This window comes from Pleurodeles waltl, chromosome 11, assembly GCF_031143425.1.
Source record: "Pleurodeles waltl isolate 20211129_DDA chromosome 11, aPleWal1.hap1.20221129, whole genome shotgun sequence".
In the NCBI taxonomy this organism is placed as follows: Eukaryota; Metazoa; Chordata; class Amphibia; order Caudata; family Salamandridae; genus Pleurodeles; species Pleurodeles waltl.
This window is the reverse complement of record NC_090450.1, coordinates 707,519,391-707,541,714: the sequence shown is the minus strand read 5'-3', so window position 1 is coordinate 707,541,714 and position 22,324 is coordinate 707,519,391. Positions and strand designations below refer to the sequence as shown.

At 43.6% G+C, this 22,324-nt stretch overlaps 1 protein-coding gene across 1 annotated transcript in view; it reads left to right on the top strand.

Moving 5' to 3' along the window:
• Positions 1-16,037: 16,037 nt before the first annotated feature.
• The window catches only part of LOC138266019 (cytoskeleton-associated protein 2-like), a 55,599-nt gene continuing 49,312 nt past the window's right edge, over positions 16,038-22,324 (top strand). The window contains exon 1 of the mRNA XM_069214327.1: positions 16,038-16,173. Coding sequence (XP_069070428.1) covers positions 16,140-16,173 — 34 coding nt within the window. The 5' untranslated portion in view covers positions 16,038-16,139. The remainder of the gene's footprint in view (positions 16,174-22,324) is intronic.

Genomic DNA, 22,324 nt, shown 5'->3' with positions numbered 1-22,324 from the left:
TCAAGATTCAAAATTATCTGCTAAGGTTTTGAATAATTCTTTAAAAGACACAGTGTGTATAATTAAAAATACCAAATCAAATTCTGAAAAGGATGCTTTGTATATAAGAAGAACAGCGGTTTTGACAATGTGCTTTAGATGTGGTTCAAGAAATCATATTGCTTATTTTAAATTGTGACCAACAAAAAGGGAAAGGTGTATGAAATGTGGTACGGTTGGGCATTTCGCCAGAGTCTGTTGTTCCTCTAAAGCCCCTGTTAAAATTAACACAGTAGTGGATGTGCAAGAAGACCCAGGGTTAAGTGACAAGATCAATAATTTAGTAGTGTTTGTGAATGTACATGAGCCAGGTGTACCCTTGGCCAAAGAACCCAGTGGGGATTTCTGAGTTGGGGGAGTTATGGTTCCCTTAATGACAAACTCCAAGTCTTAGATCACCATGTTTTCGATCCATCAATATAATCAGAAAGGGTTACCATGCCTCCTGTTCTAAATTCTGGAAGGTACAACGGTTGCAAAATTGATCTTGAAGGTTTTTTGAAACATCTATTGAATCCAGAAATAGGATACTAAATGGGGAGGACCTGATATCCAGGGGTGGCAGAAACAAGGATATTTGGAGATCATATTGAAACCTAGTTGTTCTCAATGAGTTTTATGGTTGGTGGAAATGGAGGATGTTGCTCATGGTAACAGATTATCCAGGCCTTTGTGTTCATTTTCTGAGGTTTTCAAAGAGGTGTTGGGGACAACAAAAGATTCTTAACATGTCCTTAAGGTGAACGAAGGTCATGAACCAAACACAAATTATTATTTGTTCCTTTAAGTGCACCAGGTGAGTTAACCGATCTGTTGCAGAAAATGTGTGCAGAATGGTGATATAACCTGTTGAGTCTTCTTTGTGGCTTTCACCTATTGTAGTCCCGTGCAAGGAAAACAAAGAGTTGAAGATGTGTATCGATTTATGTTGCCTGAATAAAGCGATTTGGGTTGATGGCCATCTCTTGCCTATTATTGGTGATATGGTCACTACTTTGACTGGGGCAACAAAGTTTTTTTTCCAAACTAGATTTGTGATCAGCTTATGATCGTGTGGTACTCACTGAGGAATCACTGCACCTGACTGCTTTTGTTACCCCTGGTGGTGTGTTCCAGTTTTGTAAGATGCTGTTTGGTCTTGCTTTGGCTGTTTCCCAGAAAATGTGACTAAGGTGTGGTGACTGTCCAACGGCAGTCTGCTGGGATCCATTTGAAAATGTTCTGGAGTTTGCAGAGGGTATGAGTAAAGCTACTCAAGAATCAAGTTATGAAGGAACATAAGAAGTTTGATCACATACATATAGTGGTATAACTAAGTGCAGATTGTTGTGTAGTAAAATTTGATAATGTTTAGTGGTGGAATTGTGAACGAGTGGTCAAATTGAAATGGGCTGAGGACAACTTACATAATTAGAATGGGACGGCTCAGCCTACCTAAGCATTTAGTGATGCCAGTGTTACCAAAGATCACACTCTTCGGTCCAAAGCTACATTTGAGAAGGAATCACTAACTCACCAAAGGAGACAGTCAGCGGAAAAACCATTGCCTCCCATCGAAGTATAAGTATTTTGTTTTATCTTAGAGTCTCTTACCCAAACATGTCAAATGTTAGGTTTTACTTTATTTAAGAAACACATGCTTATGGGACAGGTGAAGCATGTTTCATATTTGTTTTGGGTTTATTTGTTGTTATAATTACTTGTTGTTGTAATTCATGTTGTCGGTGGATGGATGGGGAGGAAAGGAGGTGTGTTATATACAACGTGTGCTGAGCGGTTGTGTGGTGATGTGGGTTCTGGAATGGTATGCACCTGAGGTGACAGTTGGAGGTGCGATGCTGTGTTGGGACACCAGCTTTCTTGTTAACGCTGGCCCACATTACGGCTGCATTAAACTATTTGTCACACTTACTTCGGAGTCCACGACCGCTCATTTTCTGATGTGATAGATAGCCATCTTAGAACACAGCTAGTTACGAAGACATACAATAAAGGCTATGAAAAGTAAAAAAGTAATTGGCCTAACAGAAAATTTCAACAAATGCTGCCATACAAATACATATTGAAATATACATGAAATGTAGTGGAACAATAGTGATAATTCTGTCTTCTATAAAACACATTGATAATGCTATTCCTAAATTGACAATCAAGGTAAGAGAAACATATTTATGCTTTTATCAAGCTGTGTTGGGACAACAGCTTTCTTGTTAACGCTGGCCCACATTACGGCTGCATTAAACTATTTGTCACACTTACTTCGGAGTCCACGACCGCTCATTTTCTGATGTGATAGACAGCCATCTTAGAACACAGCTAGTTACGAAGACATACAATAAAGGCTATGAAAAGTAAAAAAGTAATTGGCCTAACAGAGAATTTCAACAAATGCTGCCATACAAATACATTTTGAAATATACATGAAATGTAGTGGAACAATAGTGATAATTCTGTCTTCTATAAAACACATTGATAATGCTATTCCTAAATTGACAATCAAGGTAAGAGAAACATATTTATGCTTTTATCAAGCACACGTAAACAAAATGGAAAGTATTGCACTTCTGTCTCAACTTCATCACTCTAACAACAAGACTTTTGCTAAGCCAAGGCCTGTAGTTTCAGGATACTTTAGATCGGGGAAATCACATCCAATAATGAAGAAAATGGCAGACAAACTGGCATGGCTACTATTAGCCATGAAAAGGTGGAGGGCAGGCAGAGAAGCTGCTGGGACTGTCTCAGATGACAGATAGTTCCTGAGACACTTGTGTGAGGTAAAAAATTACAAAAACAAAATCTTGAAAAATAAAGGAACAGAGAGAGTAGACATCAATTGGGCATTGAAAAATAGAATGATCAAATAACTTTATATGAGGTGGATGTGCACAATGTGCACAAGCAAAATGCCATCACTCAAAGTGAAAAAAGCAGCGCAGTGGTGTTCAGAAGCAAAATGTGAATGACACTAAAACCAGGTTCGACCAGAGATTCCTCAATGTAAGCATATATGTATGAATTCTATGGATTATTGATTTCTAAAACAATCTGGCAGAACAGATAAAACTGTCTCAAAAGCCAGACCTACAAAAACACACAAAAGACACCCTCATCAACATTATTCATACACTCAGTGTGGTACAGCACATTTCCCAAACACAGCCTCAAGGCCACATCATCAACCTTGTCCTGTCAAAATCATCAACAATCTAATGCAATACACCCATACTACAGGACTGGACCGACCATTTCACCATCCCTACCTTCATGCTCAGCATCTTACCAACTATATAAGGCTAACCCAAAAGAAAAGAAAGACAACATCTTCAGATCTTTCAAAGAGATCTTCATCGAGTTCCTAATGCTTGAACTCATACCCCCATGCTGCCAACTCCATGTCCAGTGCCAGGACCCTTCTACAGAGCTATTACACTTTTTTGGGATACAATGTAAACAGTCACTGTCCATTTAAAACAAGCAGGTGCAAGCCAAAACTTTCTGCACCTTGATACTCGGAAAAAATAACTGCTCCATCAAAAGACAGGAAAGAAAGGGGAAGAAAAACAGAACTCCCAATGACATTATGACACTGACATCCCTCCATATAATACAGACAGCTTATCTCCTCCACCAAAGCCAAATCAAAGTACTAAACCAACAACTTTGATGAGGCCACCAGCGGCAGTAGAACACCCTTAAGACAGTCAAGCACTGCATCAAACCCCTGCCTGACAATTAATCCCCTACTTCACAGACCAGTGAAATGCAACCAACCTAATCTTCAGTAAAAAAAAATAAAAAAAATACAGAAGATCCAAAAGCACATCAGCAACACCCAACCTGCTTCTCCTCTCATGCCCACTCCTTTCTGCTATGTTAAAGACGTTCTTCAAAGCCCTATGTCTTGCTGATCTTACAGGTATAATCAAATCACTAAAATCCCACAAACAATTTCTTATGAAGATGATGTTCTACCCTCTTCCTTCATCAAATCTCTCTCTGGAGAAGCCCTCTCTCACCCCAAATCTGTTTTCAGTACCTCTCTCACTCAGGGCATCTTCCCTGCAGCTTGCAAGACAGGCCAGATGCTATCACTCCTATAGGAAGTAGCACTAGACCCAGATGACCTAGTCAGCTACTGACTCATCACTCACCTACCCTTCACTGGCAAGATCATCAAAGAGTTCACACTAAACTTCAAGGTCACATCAGTGCTAACCATCTCTTGGCTTGACATAATGCTGCTGCACTGAGACATACCATATACGATGCCCCCGACCATAGATGAAGATGACCTCTGCCTTGCAGGACCTCTTAGCTACCTTCAACAAAGTAAACCATCCCTCCATCACCCACACCCTGAAGTTTCAAATGGGATGCACTGGCAATGTCCCCTTGACTGTGTTCTTCACCTACCTCACCAACTGACACCACATCGTTCATATGGGCACCTTCAGCTCCAAACAGATGGCTATCTCCACAAGGTCCTCCAGGGGCCACACTTTCTACTGCCATTTTCAACCTCTACATGGAGCTCTTGTGGTCTTTGCTCACTGATATTTTCATCAAAATTCACCAATATGTCAACGAAACACAACTCTACTCGAATATCTCCCCCAATCCAGACATCCAATGCCTCAAACACTGCCTGCACCTCATGTAAACCAGAATGTCTAGCGCCTACCTAAAGCTCATACCCACCAAGACAGAATTCCTTTTAGTTGCCAAGAAAAAGAAGCAATAGTACAAACCTAGCTAATTGAGCTGTTCCTTTGCAACTTCAAACCCCAACTTTCACTGAATACCAACTCAATTTCATTCACCCTGGAAACCAACCTTGCAGTCAACGTACACATTGCCAAAAAACAACCCCAAGATGGCCTTGTAAGAGCTCTTTCTTCTAAAGAAAGAGAAATGGTTTCTTCCACAAAGTTAAATCAGCACTGATGTTCAAGTGCAGTGCTCTATGGTCTCCTGGACTCCACAATGGCTCCTTTTAAGGGCATTCTACACTTCACAGCATACCTCATCCAGAGCATGAAGAAATATGCCACAGCGTCCTGTTGAAAAAACAATATTTACACAGCTCTTCAGGAATTAACAGAATTAACTTTTATTTATGCAATGGTGAGGTAGAGGCTAGAAAATCCCAGTCAGACAGAAGAAGCCTGTGGAGACTGGAAAGCAGCTGGTATATTTGAACAAATGTTCATGGTCTCCAAGGTCAGAATTAATTTGGTTCCCTCTTGCCACACTGGCCATTGGTTAAAGCTTTCCAACTGCAGAACCAGCAGGTGCACCGAAGGGTGAAAAATAAACTCTATATAGGGTGGGTGGTGTTGTGGGGTGAACAAAAACACTCCCAAGACTCAAACAACCATGCAGACTCTTCTTTGCAATACTAAGACAGTATTTAATAACTGCCCTGACAGGGAGAAAAACACTGTGGAATGCACCTCAGCTCTGCACACCCAGTCTGTATGTTTGTTTCTCAAATGCCTGTTCACAGACAGGCCTTTTTATACAATTGGACACAATACTTTATGACACATAGTAAATAACAGTTAACTTGCAAGTTATAGATTTAAAATGGAAAAACACTTGAAAACATGTGACCCCTATAACCTCAAATTCCTGAGTTAATATGTTGCACATTCTTTATTATACATTTGACAATGCTCTTTGACCCATGAATGTGTGCGGGCTTCATGGTAAATGTAATTTACGTGAAGTGTGTGCTGGCTGCATTGTGTGTCTCAGACCCCGTGAGCTCAGAATGTGATCTCTTCACTGCACCCACTGTTTAATCGTGCCCTGTTTGCTCTGGGCTAATTTAATTAAGTACCCAGTGCCTTATCAGGCCGCAATCTGTTTGTAGGCATGGAGAGTGTGCTGGGGGACTCGTGTGCCAATGTTGTAAATGCTTAGGAATAGTTAGAAATGAGTTGCCTTTAACTGAAAACCCTTTGTTTTATGGCAAGAACGGAGGCTCATATTATGCTTCTCTTTTCATTTATTTGTAAAATAGCAGTGCGGTCAAAACTACAAATCCCAAAAGGTTAAGAATAGTAGCCAATGGGAAACAAAACGAAGACTACAATAATGCACCAATCAACAACCAAAGCACCCTAGAAGTAGTTATCTTGCGCGCGAACAGCCCTCTTTTCTTGCTGCTCGCAGTCAATATAAGTACCCGTCATAATAAGATTTCAATGTTTTATTGCTTTGCTTATAACGTCTTTTTCATATGTTTTCTGACATAACACGCTGTTTCCCTCGCGCAGTCTCTTCAGATGGCTTGTAGCCGCAAGCCTAGGTTTTCCCATTGCGCTCGGCTCACGCGTCTCCTAACGGTTTTACAGCATTTCCCTCACCTCGCGTCACCATATTAGAACGGCGACGGTTGAGGTGAATGCTGCATCTCTCCTTACCTCCTCTGGAGCGTCGGGTTCCTGTTAAGCTCCATTTCCTCTTCGTTCCCACGAGGCTCGTTTTTCCTCGTAACAAGGTTTTCCCTTCCTCCGGTCACCGCCACATCCCTTTTCCCCGCCCATAGGCAGAGTTTCTCCATTTCTACTGGCAAAAGACTGATTAACCCTTTCCTTGCTGTTTTTTCCACCTCTACCCTCTGTCAAGCATTTTACTATCGAAATTGATAGCTCTCCCATAGCCATTAACCAAAATGAAGAGGAGGAACTTATTAATGATACTTTGAATGACTTTATTCAAGTCTCTGTGGAACAGGCAGTTTCTGTCTCTATGAATAAATTGTCAAAAAATCTTATATAGCAGAAAGCGCCCTCTCCCCAAAAATTCTTCAAAAATGGTGCTGTTGATTGGTGAGTCTTCCCCACACAAGGCAGAGGACGTGGCTCCTCACAGGCCTCCCTTAAGGGAGGTGATTCCTAATATAAATTGTGTTCTAAATGCTCCATGAAAACTAAAAACATTTCTTCCCCTATAGTTATATCAAAAATTCTGGACATGGACGATAAGTTGGGTGATGCAGCCTCGGAGGCTGACAAATCTGATATGGACAATAATGATCCTTTCAACGCTCCTCCAAAAAAGTCCAAACTCTCCTCGTCCAATCCTGCCACAATTTCTGACTCTCAAGGAGTCCATATGATCCTAGCTAGATACATCACCCTCAATCTACCGAATGGTTCCCAGCTGAACATGTTGGAGAGTACGTTGCCTCACGTTTGCGTACTCTGTTGGACAAACAGACTAGAGCAAAGTTACGCTCTGAATGCCCTCGCCCATCTCTTCACTCTAAAATTTCTTCTACTCCATCCATTGACCCTTCTTTGCTCACTTTTTTCACCAAAATTGGCAAAGACCCACCTAAGGGAGTGGACAAGGCCTGGTCTACATGTCAAGCCAAACTTTTGGGATGTGGTGGGCCATTAGCATGTATATTTGCCTTAGCCGAATCGGCTAAGTTAGATCATGCCGCTGTGAATCCAAACAATCTTTATGGGTCCAACGTGCTGTCTGCCTTTTAGGCAACGCTAATGCCGTCATAACGCACAAGCATAGGAAGGGTCTCCTTCTAAAACTGGATTCCAAGTTGGTTAACTTAGCGGTTTCTGATCCAGGTATCAAGGCAGAAGGTATGCTCTTTGGGGATTCCTTTATTAGGGAACTTAGTAAGTATGTAGCCACCTCTGCATCTCTGGACAAAGCCCAACAGTCCTTGAGAAAAAAAAATTCTGGACGGGTTTTCGCAAGGGCTGGCAGAGGTAGGAACTGCTTTGCCGGCCGTTCATATAACACCCAAGGTTCCCAAGCCACCTACCAAGCCTCGTACCAGGAATATAGACCACAACTCTACCAAGAGAGGAGCCGTGGATATCGTGGCAAAGGCAACATAGGTTCCAAATATACCTCTCAAGCAGGTAAGTCACCCTTCTGGCATTCCTATTGTAGGAGGTTGTCTAAAGATTTTTCTTCCAAAGTGGCAGGCTAAAACTTTGGATCCATGGGTTTTGAACACTGTTTGGGATTACATCATAGACCTTTATTCAGAGCCCTTTCAGGCGGCGCTCCCTCATCCCCCATCTTTTTCTACAGAAATGACAAACTAGATCTCATTGGAGGTTCAAGCTCTCCTTCAAAAACAAGCTGTTGTCCCTTGCTCTCTAGACCTCTCTGTGTTTCTCAGCTCCATGTTCCTTGTTCAGAAGAAAAACAAAAAGATGCGTCCAGTCATCAACTTAAAACAATTCAATCACTTTGTCGTCTAAAGGCACTTCAAGAAGGAGACTATTTTGCATCTCCGAGACTCTCTTACAAGGAGACTGGATGGTTCGCCTAGATCTTCAAGATGCGTATCTTACTGTTTCAATTCACCCCAATCGAGAAAATTCTTACAATTCCAATGGCTGGATCAGACTTTTCACTTTTCGTCTCTCCCTTTCGGTCTTTCTTCCACTCCATGGTGTTTTACCAAACTCATGAAACCAGTTGTAGTGTTTCTCAGAGCTCAAGGTGTCAGACTGATTATTTACTTAGACGACATTCTCATCATGAATCAAAATCTTTCCTCCCTTCAATTTCAAATCCAATTACCTTGCTCTCTCCTTCCAGATCTCGGGTTTGTCATCAACCCAGAAAAGTCTGTCTTAATCCCTCGACAACAAATAGCATTCTTAGGCTTCCTCGTAGACTCTGTCTCTGCAACTCTTCACTTACCTTCTGCAAAGGTAAAATCCATCAAATCAGAAATTCTCCAGATTTTATGATCAGCTCAAATTTCTCTCAGAACATTAGCAAGAATGGTAGGTCTCCTCTCCTCTTCCATTCAGGCTATTTTTCCAGGGCCCCTTCATTATCGAGCTCTTCGAAGACTCAAGATTTTACATCTTCAGAAAAGTCTCGCTTATTCAGATGTCATTTCCCTAGATCAAGAATCTCAAATAGAGTTACAATGACCATTTAGATGCTTGGAACGGCAGAACCATTTTTGCATCAGCCCCGGATCTTGTGTTGGAATCAGACGCAAGTCTTTCGGGTTGGGGTGCCGGGGTGGCCAGATTTCGACTGGGGGTACATGGTCACTAGAGGAGTCCAAGTTGCATATCAATTGTTTAGAGATACTTGCCGGCTCCTTTGCGATCAGAAGCCTCGCAAAAGACAGAGGGCCTCATTCTGAGGCCGGCGGGCGGCGGTCGCCGCCCGCCTGGAGGGAGCCGCCATATGGCCGCTCCACGGTCGAAAGACCGCGGAGGCCATTCTGGCTTTCCCGCTGGGCTGGCGGGCGACCGCCAGAAGGCCGCCCGCCAGCCCAGCGGGAAACCCCTCCCCACGAGGAAGCCGGCTCCGAATGGAGCCGGCGGAGTGGGTATGTGCGACGGGTGCAGTTGCACCCGTCGCGTATTTCAGTGTCTGCATAGCAGACACTGAAATACCAAGTGGGGCCCTCTTACGGGGGCCCCTGCAGTGCCCATGCCATTGGCATGGGCACTGCAGGGGCCCCCAGGGGCCCCGCGGCACCCCCTACCGCCATCCTGTTCCTGGCGGGAGACCCGCAAGGCACAGGATGGCGGTAGGGGGTGTCAGAATCCCCATGGCGGCGGAGCACGCTCCGCCGCCATGGAGGATTCTCCCGGGCAGCGGAAAGTCGGCGGGAGACCGCCGACTTTCCGTTTCTGACCGCGGCTGAACCGTCGCGGTCAGAATGCCCAACGGAGCACTGCCAGCCTGTTGGCGGTGCTCCCGCGGGCCACGGCCCTGGCGGTTTTTACCGCCAGGGTCAGAATGAGGCCCAGAGTCTCTTCTGTTCTCCTTAGATTGGACATTTCTGCTGTCTGTTACATCAACCACTTGGGAGGCACCAAGTCCAAACCTTTGGCAGATCTAGCCAGGAGTTTTGGGGATTTCTCCCTCCAAAACAGAATCTCGGTACATGCAGAATATTTACCAGGTGACCTAAACTCTGTAGCGGACTGGAACTCATGTCATTTCCACGACTCGAGCGACTGGAAACTTCTTCCAGGCATCTTCAACTCTATCCATTGGATGTGGGGTCCCTTCAAAATAGATCGATTTGCTTCTTGTCTCAATGCCCAACTTCCTCTATTCTTCAGTTGGCGGCCAGATCCACTGGCCTTAGCATCCAATGCTTTTTCTCAGGCCTGGTCAACCTCTCTCAACTACGCTTTTCCTTCTTGTATAATGAACAGCAGACTACCGGCCCAAGTTAGACGCCAGGGTGCAGTACTAGTTCTCATAGCCCCTTTCTGGCAGTCTCAGGTGTGGTTCCCCCCCTTCTAGAACTCTCAGTGGAACCTCCATTCCTTCTCCCTTCTTTCCCTCTCCTTCTCTTCCTCAAGGTCTCCTTCACAACCTCATTACCGACAACCTCTTAACTCTCTCAGCCTGGAAAATTTCAGGGATTCCTTTTTAGTCTGGCTTATTTCAGAAGAAGGTTCAAACTTTATTAGACAATCATTGGCTCCAGGAACTAAAAAAGCATGCAGATCCGCATGGTCATTATGGGATAGCTGGTGCTTGGGAAAACAAATTGATTCCCTTTCAGCAGATGTATCCGCTATAGTCAATTTTCTAGTTGCTGAAGCCAGCAAAGGTAAGTCCTACCGCACCATTAACCTATATAGATCAGCTATTTCCTCTTCTCAGCCTTATATCAATGGAAAACCAGAAGGTGAGCATCCTTTAATTTGACGGCACTTAAAGGGAGTAAAATTTTGTAATCCCCCTTTAGCAAGGTATAGTTCGGTGTGGGATGTCAACCTAGTGTTAAACCTTTTTGTCATGGCCTGATAATTCTCTTCTTTCATTGAAAATGTTATCTGCAAAACTTACTATGTTGTTTTGCCTAGTTTCTATAAAATGCCTTTCCGATGTCAGAGCTCTTGATGTTACTGCTCGCCAGTTTACTCCTTCAGGTGTCCTATTTTCAGTTCATAGACGTACTAAAACTAATTTGTCTACAGTGTGTTATCCTTCTTTCCTGGACCATTCTAAGCTATGTGTAACCCAATGTTTAAAGATTTATGAACAAAAGACAGCAGATTTGAGATCGTCCTCAGCGTCCCAGCTCCTTATTTCTTTCAAGAAACCATTTAAGCCAGTTTCCTCTCCTACCCTTGCTCGTTGGGTTAAGTGACACCGCTTCTTTTGGAGCTCATTCATCCCGAGAAGCCATGGCTTCTAAGGCCTTTTGGGCCGGTTCTCGTCTGGAGGACATTCTCAAATCGCCTGATTGGTCTAATGATAATGTTTTTAAAGTTTTTTACTGTAAACCTGTTCAACATGCTGCCTTAGCTGTGGTTAATTAGGTTTAAACAAGCATAATATGAGCCTCCGTTCTTGCCATAAAATGTAGATTTTCCTCATAATTTATGAAGGAAATTCTTAATTTTATTAAAGACACAGAGGCGAGTATTATCCCACCACATTGTTTTCACTTCTGTTTTTCTCCCTCCCTAACAGCTTCATCTACCTTGACTCAACCTTCATCGCAAGGATAATTCTACTCTTTGTCTCCAGGTGCGGAGCGATACATCATCTCTGTTCACCCCCACATTGCTGTTCCAGAATCTGTGGTTTTGCTGCAACAACTGCCTCAAGTTGTGAACTTTATACAAGGACTTTTTTCAGTTGTAATGGCTGGGTGTATTATCTTATCTATTGTTCCTATGTTTTTTACCTTTTGATCCCTCACACAAGAAAAGAGGGCTGTTCGCGTGCAAGATAACTACTTCTAGGGTGCTTTGGTCGTTGATTGGTGCATTATTGTACTCTTCTTTTTGTTTCCCATAGGCTACTGTTCTTAGCCTCTTGGGATTTGTAGTTTTGAGTGCGCTATTTTAAAAATAAATGAAAAGAGACTCATAATACTCCTCTGTGTCTTTAATAAAATTAAGAATTTCCTTCATAAATTACTAGGAAAATCTACATTTTCTTTTATTCCATAATATCCTAAAATGAACTTTTCACCTTGACTTGGTCGGTGTGAGGGTTAGGCCTAAACTGGTTTCAAACTACGAACGCCTGTGTGGGGTCTGTTTGAGCATGATGCTGCACAATATTTTCACAATTCAGATTTGCTACAGAGCATTTATTTTTAACATTTTCTACAACAGTGGACTGCCAGTTTGGAAGATAGGAAACTCCGCTGAGTTTATTAGAGTATTTGTTATGTCTTGTCTTGCAGCAAAGTTGCATTCTGAAATGGAACTAGTGGGAGGCAGTATTGGCAGTTGCAGGCAGACTCCCTCCCGGGTTAGAGGTACTTTACATACCAGAATAAACTATAACTGGACATATTGCAGCACTGATGCAAATTGGAAATGGCCAATACCACCTCTGTATCTTTTGGCTCCTAAATGTTAAGCATCCCATTGCTTGCTGTCAGTTGTTAGAACTGTGTTCCGAGGGCCACAGGGCACCCAGGAGCTACTAGGTCCAACCGATGTGGCTGAGGTCATTTACTCCTGATGTCCCAGGCCCCACTCTACTATGGATCCTGCTAAACTGGGTCCAGCATACCTTTCTGCACATGAGCCTCAGTTGGGTAGCATAGCATGAGCGGTACAAGCTCCTTCAGAGTAAACTCAGATACAGATCGGTGAGCACGACTCAAAACTCAACGTGCAAGCAGTGCATGCAATACATCAATGTCCAGTCAAATACTTATTTTTGTATAAAAATAAGTATTTTGTTTCTAACTCTACATATGCGAAGGTAAACGACATTCAATAAGCAATAACATCTCTTTGAGGTATGGACTCTAGTAGTAGTCACTCCACTCCCTGTATTCCCAACTCTTGTGTAATGGGTGCGCTGTTATTCCCCATTCAGTTATGACTGCATCCAGAGAATATAAACTATTAGGCCATACGTGAGTTTCCCCCTTTCGGACTCTGTTCGTAAGGTGTAGTCACTGAGCCATTGGGGTTGCAACACCAAAGGTGGTATATCCCCAGGGCCTCCAAAGGCCCAGTTCTCAGCTTATCTACTCCAGCAGTACAAAACCTGTCAGCGGTGCAGCACAGTCCTGGTCCAGTTTGGCAAAGTAGGGCTGCACGCAGTCAGATGCATAGCTCCTGCCAGGCGTTGGCACGCTCTCTCATGAGCTGTGCTTACCAATGGTCCTGACAATCAAAGTTGCTCTGGCTCAAGCAAACATGCGGTAAGCCTCTATCTCTTTCCTTGGGGATGGTGGGTAGCCTCCTTGCTCCAATGGGGCTCCGACTGCATCCTCTTTATCCTAAGGCCTCTTTACGTGTAATCTCCCGCATATGGGCAGATTCCATCTCAGTTGCAGCAGCAGTTTCCCATGTCACAGGCTAAGACCACAACCTCCGGCCTCAGCGTTTTGCGTGGTCCTTCCTTCCTGAGTCGCTCCTACAGACTCCGCCAGTCCAGTAACACTGGCCTCATGTTGGCTTCCTTTATCACCCCTCCTGGCAATGGGAGTCGCAGGAACCATACAGTATCGGTGTGGGAGCAGGATTCTCACACAGCTCCGTAACTTAGTTCAAGGCGACCCTTCCTGGCATACAGGGTCCCTGATTTCACGCTCTGAACAAGGAGCTACAACCTGATCATGGCAAGAGTGAGTTTCTCCCTGGCTCCTTGTCACAGTTCCAGGACAGGTGATCTTGGTGTCCCTGGGTGTTGTCCCCTCACCCAGCAGGGAGACTAACATGTTGGGCGTCTAGTCCTGGTCACAGGCAGAAGTCTTGCAGAGCTTCCCCTGCTCACTCAGCATAGCTGTCTGCTTGGCAGATGACCAAAATTGGGGGTCTCAAACTCCCGTACTTATAGCCCTTTTCCAGAAACAAAATGTAATTTAGTGATGGAGTCTTTCAAATTTTATGTTAGGGCTCAGCTTCTTTGAAAAGGACATCTTTTCTCTTTCTTCTTCTCTCAAAGGATGTCTATCATAGCAGGCTGGGCTCCGAAGCTGATCAACCCACAACAAGATTCATGGGAGAGACTAGAGTTTACATAAGGATGTCAGCCACAGTGATATGTGCATCAAAAGGTTAATCCTGAGCCCTCAGCCCTACTCTTTATGATTCCCTTATCAGCCTTATCTCCCTCTTCCTGAGATGTCGCCAGGCCCCTTCTTAGTGATGTGTCACTGAATCAAAGAGCCTTTTGAAATCCACAGGAAGAACCTGGTTCTCCTCTTATTTAGTGCTTGTCCCACCCAGCTTACAGGAATGTAGCAATACACAAATCTGTCTGTGGGGTTCCTCTACTCCTCGTGTTTTCACCACAAGGGCCTGGGCTTCCTAAATTGGAACCGAAGGTCCTCCATGTTATGTACCAGTGCAGGCACTTCTGCATTCAGTGTACATGCACAGCACACTCCACTGCCTACTGCTGTTATCCTCATGTACCATGCTACCAGCATAAGCATACTCACATGCAGCACACGCTCTGTCTGCACACACTGTTCAGTACTGCAGTCTCTCTGTACTGTACCAGTGTTATTTTAAAAGCACATCCTTCCAGCACACACACATTTACCATGCGTTCACTGTACCAAACTTCATCTTCTGTGTAGTGTATCTCTAGAGAGTACTCATGCACTCGGCACACATGCTCATCACGCACATACTTCCATATCAAACTGATGTAGGCCAGAGGTGAGTTAAACTCACAGCTGCTGAACTATAAAAAAAGTTTTTACCCCGGGACATAGGACAAAAGGGACCTATTTGCTACTACTGATCACTATATGATATGCTTCCACCAACATGCTTGTGCTGTTTAACTCCTGGTGAAGGCAAGCTTCGACCACTGTAGGTAGCCTTTTTACCTCCCCCACCCCACCCCACCCCACCCCAACAAAACCACAGCCTGTGAGACAGACATATGTCATGGCACAGGTGCATGATCTATGTATGCCAGTTACAAAAAAAAAAAACAGCATTAAGGATCCAAATAGAAACACAGGCGGGCATTCAGGGCAGGGGTACACATCTCTCGCCGTGCAGAAGACTTTTCCATTTTAAAATATACTATTTTTGTAGGTGTATAATAAGGTCCCCACATAGGAGTACCCCTCTGCTTCCTATGAAGAACTAGATAAGTACACTATATTCTCGTTCATCATTCGAACACATATACCCAACAAATTCATAAACACCAAGAAAGTTGGATGGTTTTACAGAGGTGTAAATTATAAGGGACCCCTTTGGCCTGACGAATTGCCACAGATTTGGTTTGGACGTATGAAACACGCCGGCTAACCAGACTTTAAGGGATGTAACACACGCCAACATATTACAACAGTTAAGAGGGATATTTTGAAAAAAATAGGAAAATGTGTTTTCCCATGAACTTCTGCTCAAGACGAGGCAATAATTACAGGCTGTAGACAGCTAAAAATAAAGCCGTTCATGTCTTAAAAAAATCAGGGGTACCTCGCCTGAATCGGGTCTATTGGCATTTGTGACACTAAATTTCCGACTGTCCACGGGGCAACGTCAATAAAATATTAAAAGATCACCTTTGCAACATGTGTCACCTAGCTAGTATGGCTTACTAACTGAAGAAGACATGCATGCTTGTATCTTGAACGTTTTGGTGTACAAAAAGTTTCGGTTATTAAAACCGGGAAACGCTGCGAAACCACACGTCCTTCATTGGCAGAACGGTCTCCGTGTCTCCCTTGGTTTGTTACGATTTACGATGGTTGGAATAGTTAGGCTCCGTCCCTCACATAAGTCAACTTCGCATATCTCTTTCTGAAAGAAGTAGTGGCTCAAATCGTAAAGCAGAAATAAGGTTGTATCAGAGTCGCAGTTAAAGTCGAACGGCCATCTTACAAGGGTAATAAATTGTTAAAACGTACTGCGGCTAAAACATACGGGTTTTGCTGCGCACAAGCACGCCTTGATCCAGCACTGACCAATCGGACGCTTTATTTACTTTCAGACTTTCGGTACCTTTGACCAATAGCAGAAAGGTTAGGACACTGCTAATTAACCAATGAGCGGACTGAAGTCAGTCTGCAGCTGACGCTGGGCATTCGAACGCGTAGCGGCAGTTGCTGCTTACTTCCGAGTTGGATTTCTCAGACTGATGGACTCGGTTGATTCGTAAACTATAAAATGAAGGAGACTGGGGCGTGGGAGAGTGCGGCTGGTGAGTGAAAACTACTGGGAGAGCGAGGGTGAGGCGCGGATAGGGATCGGGGATAGTTGATGAAATGTGGAGACGAAGATATCAGAGATCTCAAGAGTACTAAGTAAGGGGCAGCGGTGAGATCACACACTGTGACTGACTAATAGTCACTAGTGGGTATTCAAGCACACAGGGGCAAATGGTGGCTTGGGAGGTGTTCAAAATAAAGCACATTCTAACATACCTGATCCCACAGTCTGATCTTCATTCCTAATCCTGCCTAATGTGTTCGTGTGCGATTTGTGGGGGTGCCAAACTTGCCACCCTCATGCCTCTTGGACTTGCTGTGTGGTTCTGAACAGCCCAGAACCTGACGCTTGAACGTCAAGTTGAAGAAAATCATTGTTATTCTTTTTGAACCTAGAAACCCGGTCACTATTTTCTGCAATGGCGATTTGGGATTAGTTTAACAACGTTAAATGACTGGGTGTTTTTCATCGCATGCTTGTTACTTTGATTGTTTCTATTAAAAATGAGAAAATAGCAGATTTTAATTTTTTTGCAGAGCTTTTTTTTTTAAAAAGGTGTTTCTTGACGTGAAATACGAGCCATGCCCGCTGTCAACCATTGTTTTGGCTAGCTCACATCTTATCTGATCTGTCCTAAGCCAGATTCTTCGTTAGATTGCTCTTATATCTGATGATCTTTAGATTGTTTTGATAGACATTATCCGTCATATATTTAAGGTGATGTTCTCCAACTTCCTCAGAAGATGAGATCAAAGACTGGTGACTTTATTTGTAGAAATAGCACGCCTGAGAGCTGTCCTTGCTCAGTTTCAGTTCCTTCTAGAGCCAGCCTTTGACAGAGTGTCGCATAACAACTAGTTGCAGAGCCTTTTGTAATAGTGGTAAAATGTTGCCTTTGTGTTGCTTAACGTTATTTATGAAGAATCGCTGCCAACAATTTGGGATGTGGTGTCCTACAGCAGTAATCCTTGACTTCAACCTATTTAAATTGTCTATGGCCTGTCTAGTCAGATCGTTCAGGTTGGACCTGTCATTTAGCCTTAGATGGCACCCAAATAAACATAAATCTGAGTAATGATACTTTACAATTATATTTTCTTGACGCAGTTCAATGTGATTGATTGTCTCAAAAAATAGTTTAGTGGGTGGAAAAGAACTACCCGAAGCACATTAGGTTCTCATTTTAGGAGGATCCAAGGCTATTTGGACGTGTGGTGGCCTTCATCATTAGGAGGTTATCACACCGTACCAGACTCAATTCGTTATCTGGGGTTTATGTGTTTTTTACGGTAATCTAAAATTGATTTGGCTCAGATTGCAAAGCTGTGATTGTCATGCTTCTTACATCTGCGTGTATTAAGGAACATGCTGCCATTATTGCCAACAAATCAGACATTTACAGTGATAACTTGCGTGGATTGTTATAATGTATTGTATCTGGCTGGCAATTCTTTAAATTACATTGAAAAAACTTTAGGTCATTCAAAATATGACATTCAGAGTAGTTTTAAATCTACTATGACGAGTCCCAGTTTCTCGCCATCTTAGTCAATTACGTTGGTTAACATTCGAGAAGCAAATTGAATTCAAAGCACTCTGTGTTTCCCACAAAGGCATCTGCGGAATAACCCATACTTCAGCAAGAATTTAGACACTCTTGACATTCCTATGCGGAGTTTGTGGTCAGCTACAGGCTGTTTATGGACTCTCCCGATACTCCTTAAGCCAAAATCGGGGGAACATTCTTTTTCCTATATAACGTCGTTAATGTGGAATTCTCTCCTTTCTCACTTGTACCTTACTGCCGATCATTTGGTTTGCAGGGACATGCTTAAAACGCATATGTTTTTGGCTAATGTCAGGATGCCTGCACACTTTATAGACGTAAAACATATTGCACTGTAGCAAAACTCAAACTCTTATGTTTTCTCAAACGCAACACGAATGTAGAGAAAATTCTGGGGCGTTGTCAAATCATGACCAAGATTACATGGTGCATGAAGGTCTTGGTTAAAAAGAGGCTTAAAATGTAACTGTCAGAACCAAAATCGCATTTAAAAAAAAGGAAAAAAAAGAAATGTGTGACTTTGTGGCTTCGCTGCAAATGACAAATATATCCAAAAATACATTGAGACCAAAAGTAGATTCTGTTAATCTCACCTCGAAGTTAAAAACGAATTTGAGATCCTTAGAGCACTCTCCTCTTCCTTAACTCCCGAGGAATTTGCTAAACCACAAAATCAAGTTTCTAATTAAGGCGACCATGAGACCCATGCGCACCCATTAATATTCAAGGATGTCCTCCTTAATAGATCTGCTGCTCTCTAGGCCTTAGCCATTATCAATTAGCCCCTGGAATCACCCTAAGTAAATTGAAAGCTTTATACAAACAACTTCATTTAAGTGATCATATTATTGGCTAATATTTAATGGCACATTCTTGGGAAAGCTCATCTAAAAGCCTGCTCTTAGCCAAACACTGCCATTCCTACAAGAAACTAAATCTCCTTCCCACTCAAGCTATCAAACTGGATTCTGTTCTTGCTGCAGTACTGAACTGGCATTGATTAACACATAGGACAATATCACACCTACAAATGACTGAGTCAGAGTAGTGGAACCCCAGGTACCGTACTTGACATTTCACTTGCCTTTGACACACACTAAAGCCTTCTGTCTGCTACTGACAGGGGACCCCACCTCTCAGGATTTTGCAACTTTGGGTGGCAAATTTTGCAGCCCAAAAAACAACAACTTTGTGGGCTGAAAGCTCAAAATGGGCATTATTGTTGTGGTACACAGAAAATGTACCTGTCAGAAAAGTATTGCATGGTCTGTGCTCTGTCACCACTGGAGACTGTGCTGTTCCCAATCTGTAACCTTGTAGAGTCTCCAGCGGCACTGTGCCTGAAACTGGAGGATGTCTGATGCCACTGAGTGCAGATTGCAGTATGAAACCTTTGCTGTCCCTGGCATCAGACAATCTGGAGTGCACATGCAGGGGTTGTTTATGGGGGGGGAGAGGGAGTAGTGGGATTTGCAGGACATGGGGAAGATGGGTCATAGGTGGAGGAGGGCACAATAGACTGAAGTGGACACGAAAGCCGTCACCGGGTTCCAGGGGGATTGGGAGAGAAGAGGAGGCATGGTGGAGGTGAGGGTGGGAGACAGAGGTCTGCCAGCAAAGCAATGGGTGGCTGGGTAGGTGGTGGGGGTGACAAAGTGCAGTGGAGGGTTGGGGGCAGGAGTGAGGTTGAAGGGCCTCCAGAGTCCACAGGTGGAACACTAATATGTGTGAGGTGGACCGCAGGATCTTTACACATGAGGGGGCTTTGTGCATTTAAAAGACAGACAAAAGGAAGTTAAGACTTCTGCTGACCTCTTGCTTGCCCTCCTTTTATTGGCTCAGCTCAGAGCCCAAACTTCACCTTCAGGTACCTACAGTCCACCGACGATGCAGTGTGGATGAACTGGTCAGGGGTCTTTGTATATGCTTTTCCGCCTCTCCCACTCCTTTTTGTGGTGTGGACATTGCTGTAAACCTCAGGCACTCTTCCTAGTAGGTCCCACGTGGGCCAGACAGAGAGATGTCTGTTGGCTCCCACAAAAAGCTCAGGGCTTTCTCTCCAGAATTCATGGCAAATCAGACTACCAAATAGCTCAAACTAGCCATCTGGCAAATGATGTCCAGGAGTTTGACTATCTGCGTCTTACACAATAATGTCTGGACGTTCTATGGGAGGCCCTAAGGCTCACCACTTGCTCCTGCTATACAGCAAAATGGAAGAGATTTGCCCACTACTGCATCTCCAAACATCTGGATGCCTCTCCTAAATCCTGTGGTCCAGGACATTTCTGCGGAATCTTCAGAATTCCGGCCTCCCCTATACTTCTATACAGTTTCACTTAGCAGCCATAGATGCTTAGATGCAAAACAGGGACCATTTCACCCTTTTCCATGCACCCTTATTTGAAGCTTTCATGGAGGGCCTCAAATGAGTTATCCTTCCCAGAGTTCCCCCTGAATCATACTGGAACCTGGTACAAGGGGAACACTCCAGACTCATGGGACCTCCCCTTGAGCCCTTTCACTCTAACCCTCCCCCACCGCCAAGTACCTTTCTCCCCAAAGTTGTTTCCCTTTTCTGTCTAAATCAAACCATATCAGTCATGTTTCTTTCCTCTCAACCGCACTCTGTGTCAGAGAGAGCCCATCACATCCTCAGTATCATCCAGACTCTCTTGTACTGCATTGACGGGACCAATGGTTTCTGTATATATCTCTACAGCAGGCGTTGCCAAATGGATAGTCAAATGTATCTAGAACTTTTTTCTTAAAGCTAAACTAACTCTCCCTGTCAACCCCCGGGCACACACTAAGCATAAAAAAGCAACAACCATGGCCTTTCTAGGGAACATTCCAGTAAATGACATTTGTAAGGTAGCTTCTTGGTCAAACCCACACACCTTTACTAAACATTATTACGTGGACATTCTAGCCAGGCAACAAGTAATAAGATTGTATTCCAAATATCTTCTTCATCCATATGCTAGTTACCGTTTGTAGGGGGACTGCTTTACAATCCCTGCAGAGCATATGTGTCTAAAGTAACACCTGCTACGAATGGAAAACTCTATTTGCCCTGTTAGCATCTGTTCATAGTGTGTAGGATTGCAGATGCATGTGCTTCTTCCCAGAAACCTGTCGCTCTGATCACAGATATCGCCCTATTTTTTCCATTTAATTTCCTTTACCAATGTTCATGTTGATCTTACTTTCTTTACTCACCACTTCATACTACTCTCACTGACTGTGCGAAAAACAGTCTAACATACAGTAGGGGTCCATGCATGTTGCCAACCAAGGCACAATTCACAGGGCATCTTGTGACTCAAAAGATATCCTTCAAACAAAACCAACTTGCAAACATCCAAGCCCAACACTAGACAGCAGGATTATGTGGAGCATGCACATCTACAGCACTACAAGCTACAAACAGATGTTTATATGGTAAATAACATTTCCTTTCAACCCTTACACAGTTGGTGGTACCTAGTAATTCCTGAATACCATCAAGTTATTTATGGAAAACTACAAGTAGTTTAGAATCTTCTTTGACTCAGGGATATAGTTCACTTATGTCATTGATTACAGGCAGCTATGTTTGTGTGTTGGAGAAAGTACCTTGGGTTGCCAATTGAACTGGGACACAAAGACCGCAGTGTTCTGCTGTATATCTACCTTTCATTTTCCTATCCCTGATGGAGATCAGTGTGATAAACCACTTGTGATGTGTCTTGGATGGTGTAAGTTCAAGATCAGGTAAGGCTACAGCTACCTCATTAGTACAGTTGATCCAGCACCAAAATCTTCCTTAGCCTCTTAGGTGGTCATCTCCTTTTCAGTCTTCCTCAAATCACAATGCAAATCCTGTGGCGGAGAACATCAGGGTCTTTGGTTTGCCAGGTAGTGTCTGTTTAGGTGGAGCTATCAAGCACTTTGACCTGTTTTATGTAGCGTGGGCTTTTAACCACGCCCGTGTAACACCCATCACTTTCACTCGTCCTTGGGCTTGCCTTTCAAAAATGACTTGATGTAATTGGTCATTGCTTTACATTTGTCCCGCCTAGAGGCTGTTTTTGTCACGCCTTGCAGACTGCCCCTGTTACATGGATTATTACACGATTGCGATATACTTCAGCGCGGGCAAACTATTTTTTTTTTTTTGTCTCTCCCCTTTATGCTGCATGGTGGCCATGGCCCTCACAGACACAACAGCGTGGATTCAATCAAGCGGTATTGACGCTCTGGTCATATTGTTCACAGTTACCTAATCAGAGTTATTTTTTGTGGCTCTCCCCTTAAAACACTTGACATTGGTAAATGCTTTACATAAAACAGAAATCCTCAAAGTGAAAGCGGCTCGGCAGGCACAGCGGGAGAGCCGGTACTGCAATATTCACTGCACTTGGGAAAATTCAACCTATAATGCTTTACAAACATTCTTGTTCATAACATTTTTGCCCATAACTCAGCTTATGGTTGTCTGAGGACAATGGGAACCCCATCAAAACGTTCAGCACAACTTGCTCTTTCTGGTTTCTGTCTAGGTCATCTCTGGGTCTGTAATATCATTGCTGTA